This window comes from Microtus ochrogaster, chromosome 7 (assembly GCF_000317375.1).
Source record: "Microtus ochrogaster isolate Prairie Vole_2 chromosome 7, MicOch1.0, whole genome shotgun sequence".
NCBI classification, from domain to species: domain Eukaryota; kingdom Metazoa; phylum Chordata; class Mammalia; order Rodentia; family Cricetidae; genus Microtus; species Microtus ochrogaster.
This window is the reverse complement of record NC_022014.1, coordinates 78632032-78636599: the sequence shown is the minus strand read 5'-3', so window position 1 is coordinate 78636599 and position 4568 is coordinate 78632032. Positions and strand designations below refer to the sequence as shown.

The 4568-nt window shown below is 47.7% G+C and overlaps 1 protein-coding gene across 1 annotated transcript in view; it reads left to right on the top strand.

Moving 5' to 3' along the window:
• Positions 1-4568, top strand: part of Slc25a19 (solute carrier family 25 member 19) — a 14420-nt gene that overhangs the window by 677 nt on the left and 9175 nt on the right. The window contains exons 2-3 of the mRNA XM_005350734.3: positions 3622-3791; positions 3960-4115. Coding sequence (XP_005350791.1) covers positions 3660-3791; positions 3960-4115 — 288 coding nt within the window. The 5' untranslated portion in view covers positions 3622-3659. The remainder of the gene's footprint in view (positions 1-3621; positions 3792-3959; positions 4116-4568) is intronic.

Sequence of the window (4568 nt, the reverse complement as noted above, 5' to 3'; positions counted from 1 at the left end):
TGTCCTGGAACTCCCTTGGTAGACCAGGCTGGCCTCGAACACAATCATTTTTTAATCTGTTTAGTATCAAGGTTATGGGTGCAAGAAGGTTTTGAATAAGGAAGAAATTACTTCTCCCCTTTGTTTATTTTTGTTGTTGCTTTGAGACAGGGTGTCAGGTAACCCAGGCTAGACTTCCTTAGGAAGGATGACCTTGAACTCCCGGGTCTCCTGCCTCCAATCTCCCAGGTATTACGAGCTCCCCCATGCTCACCTGTGCGTCTCGTGGGGACACTTTACCAAGTGTACTACTTTCAGCCTTGTTTTTAAAAATGTTTGTGTTTTTGTGGTTTTCTGGAAAACAAACATTTCAAAAGCTTTTTAGGTTTGTGTATCTAACTCGTTTTCAAGTTGTGTCACTTAGTCTGATCAGCAATCCAAGCCAGGCAGGTCAAACATCATCTCCCACTTTCCACAAGTAAAAACTTGAGTAGGTTTTTTTTTTTTTTAAACTTATTTTCTGTGGATGAGCGCTTGCCTGCCTGTATTCACCACATGCAGGCCTGGTGCCGGAGGAGGACAGAAGAGAGTTTCAGATCCCTAGAGCCTGGGATTGCAGACAGCTATGAGCCTTGATGTGGGTACTGGGAATCAAACCTCAGCAAGAACAGCAGCCAGTGCTCTTACCCACTGAGCCCTGACTCCAGTCAGTATTTTCAAAGCTGCCCCTGAACTATGGAGAGACAGGATTTGAACACAGGTTTTATTTTACATTTGGTGTGTGTGTGTGTGTGTCTGTGTGTGTGTGTGTATACGTATGTACAGTTGCACACATATTACAAAGAGCGTGTAAAGGTCAGAGACAGCCGTGTAAAGGTCAGAGACAACTTTCTGTCTCTCTCCTTCCACCATGGGGGCCCCAGGGATGGAAGGCTGAGCTTCAGGCTGGGCAGCAGGTGCCATTACCCACTAAGCCATCTCTATGACTCTAGGCTTTTATTTTTGGTTATAATGGGATTGTAAACTCAGGGCTTTGTGCATACAAGGCAGGAACTCTACCCCTGAGTTATTATATACACATACCCTCACCCTTGCGGTGCTGGTGCTGGGGAATGGAGCCCAAGGTCTTGTACACACTTGGCTAACACTGTCTTTTTTATCTTGGTTTCTTGGGAAATGAGGTCTTAGGTAGCTCAGGCTGGTTTCTGATCTTCCTGCCTCTGCCTCCCACGTGCTGGGATTGTAGGTGTGGGCCATTACTTCTGTGTTTGTTTTGGTTTTCTCTGTGTAGTACTGGCTGTCCTGTAGACCAGGTTAGCTTCAAACTCACAGAGATCTGCCTGCTTCTAGCTCCCGAGTGTTGGGATTAAAGGCCTGTCTGATCTGTATTCAGCAGTGTAGACTGCTTATTCTTTTGAAATCTGTATGCATAGCCTCTCCCACCTTCTGCGTTGTTTGAATCGTGCAGCTATGGACTTCCAGATAGACTGGAAGACAGATTTACTGTCTTGCAGCCTCTGCGGATGTCGAGCCAGGACACCTGCCTCTCGGCTTTCTCTTCTTTCCCTCCTAGACTGCAGGAAACTTGAAACTGTTGAGGACTGAGCAGTCCCCCATCACCCCTGAGAGGGTTCAGTGGCTTAGTCCTATGCCCTTGTTTAACCGGATTCTCCCGATTCTGGAGAAGTACCAGTGTGGGTGAGGGGGAAAGTCAAAGTAAGAATGGAGGAGTGGAGGTTGTCATCAAGTGGCCTCCTGCTTACTGTGGGGCAATTCTGATGGCCTTTCTAAAATTATTTTATATTTAGGTGTTTTGTTTATTTTGTTTTGGGGAGTCTATTAGTTAAAGTTCTTTTTGGTGTGAAGAAATGTCATGACCATAGCAACTCTTTTTTTGTTGTTACTTTGTTGTGCTTTTTTGTTGTTGTTGTGGGGTTTTTTTTGTTTTTTGTTTTTTTGTTTTGTTTTGGAGACAGGGTTTCTCTTTGTGGCCCTGGCTGTCCTGAACTCACTATGTAGACAAGGCTGACCTCGAACTCAAGAGATTTTCCTCCCTCTGTCTCCCAAGTGCTAGCATTAAAGGCGTTCACCACCACTGTCTGGCCTCACAACTCATAAGAGTTTTATAAAAAAGAAAACATTTAATTGAGGCTGCTTATAGGTTCAGAGGTTCTGTCTGTGGCAGGAAGCATGGCAGTTTGCAGGCATATACGCTGCTGGAGAAGGAGCTAAGAATTCTACGTCTGGATCAGCATGCAGCAGTAAGAGAGACTGGGTCTGGCTTGCGGTTCTGAAACCTCAAACCTCCCAGTGACACAATTCCTCCAGGAAGAACCCAACACCTTCCAGTAGAGCCTTTGGGGGCCATTTTCATTCAGACCACAGGAGGGTTTGGTTTTGCATTCTTACCGCCTTTGCTCTTTGCTCTTGCTAGCCTGGAATTTGCCAAGTAGTCCAGGCTGACCTTGAATTTGCAGTGATCTTCCTGACTTCACGCCTGTCTCAAGTGCTGGGTGCTTACAATGGAGGGAAGGGCAAAGAGGGCACTGGGTAGTAATTTTGGATAGTGGTGGTTTGTTGGAGACTAGGATTATATTTTAATTAAAAGTTTTACCAGCCTGGTCTACAAGAGCTAGTTCCAGGACAGGCTCCAAAACCACAGAGAAACCCTGTCTCGAAAAAACAAAAAAAAAAAAAAGTTTTTAGACAGCCGGGCGGTGGTGGCGCACGCCTTTAATCCCAGCACTTGGGAGGCAGAGGCAGGCGGATCTCTGGGAGTTTGAGGCCAGCCTGGTCTACAAGAGCTAGTTCCAGGACAGGAACCAAAAAGTTACGGAGAAACCCTGTCTCAAAAATCCAAAAAAAGAAAAAAATTTTTAGACTTATTTAAGTCATGTGTTTGAATGCTCTGCTCACATGCGTGTGTTTATGTGTACCACCTGCATGCCTGGTGCCTGTGGAAGCCAGAGAGGGTGCAGAATGCCCCTGAACTGGAGATATGGATTGCTGCATTGCGGGTGCTGCATTGCAGGTGTTGGGAACTGAACCCAGGTCCTCTGCAAGAGTAACAAGTGTTCTTAATCCTGCCCTAATTTTGTTTGTAATTATGAGTGTGTACGTAGGGTTGATATGTGTCCTTGAGCTCAGGAACCCTCAGGGGATCAAAGAGGGCCTTGGATCTCTTGGAGCTGGCCTTTAGAGACCTACGAGAGCCATCTGGTTTGGGCACTGGGATCTGAATTTCAGTGGCCATGATTAAGCAGCAAATGGTTTTAACTGCTGAGCCGCCATCCTTGGCTTTAGTCGTCTTCTTCTGTCTCTGGATATGGAAGGTAGAGTTGAGATCAAGGCCATATGTCCACCAGCTTGTTTGCTTGTTTTGTTTTTGTTTTTTCTGTTTTCAAGACAGAGTTTCTCTGTGTAGCCCCGGCTGTCCTGGAACCCAGAGATCTGCCTGCCTCTGCCTCCTGAGTGCTGGGACTACAGCGCGCCTCGCATTCTAATCGGGAGGACAGGAAGCAGTGCAGTCGGAATAAGGCTACAAAGGCCCTTGCCTCAGGCTGGTGGGGAGGCCTGCTGCACGGTGGTGTCTGTGCAAGGGCTGGAAGGAGCCTGTCTTGACTCTATGGCTCTTACACTTAGCTTGATACTCATGGACGTTGGATGGACCAGAGGCAGGGATGGTCGGCTATGATGCCAAAGCAGATACCAGGAGTAACTCCAAGCTGGAGGTGGCGGTGGCAGGATCAGTGTCTGGATTTGTCACTCGTGCCCTGATCAGCCCTTTGGATGTCATCAAGATCCGCTTCCAGGTGCCCTTTCCCCTCTTTTCCATGTGATGGGCTAGGGAACAACGGGTCTAGTCCCTCTCCCAATGGCAGGTCCTAAACAAGGTGAAGAGGCTTTCATTTCCTTCAGTCCCCCCACCCCATCACCTCCCCCTCCCTCACCATCCTGACCTTTTACACTTGAATCCCTAGCTTCAGATTGAACGCCTATGTCCAAGTGACCCCAACGCCAAATACCACGGAATCTTCCAGGCAGTCAAGCAGATTCTGCAGGAGGAGGGCCTAGCAGCGTTTTGGAAAGGACATGTTCCTGCCCAGATTCTGTCTGTAGCCTACGGAGCAGTCCAAGTAGGTAGCGGGGAACTCAGTCACATCCCTGGGGTCACATTGCTCCATGGAGCAGGAAAGGGGGGAGGAAAGGCAAGTGAGGGCAGTTCCCACTCTGCCCAGTTGCCTGCACTGACCGTGTGAGGACATCATCAGTTAGCCACGCCTGTTCTCTTCTCCTCTCTGGGCCCTGTCCCAGGTGATTCTGAGGAGTATTCTTCATATACCCTCCATTTTTCTTTTGAAGTTTCAAATTACGTTTTGTTTATTTCTTCAGAGAAGAAAGATATCTTTCCAGGGCTGGAAAGATAGCTCAGCCGTTAAGAGCACTAACTGTTCTTCCATGTGGACCCCGGTCCAGTTCCCGGCAACCACATGGCATCTCACAGCTGTCTGTAACTCCAGTTCCAGGGGACTGGACGTCCTCATGCAGGCAAAACACCGGATGCACATAGATAAGAAATAATAATAAAA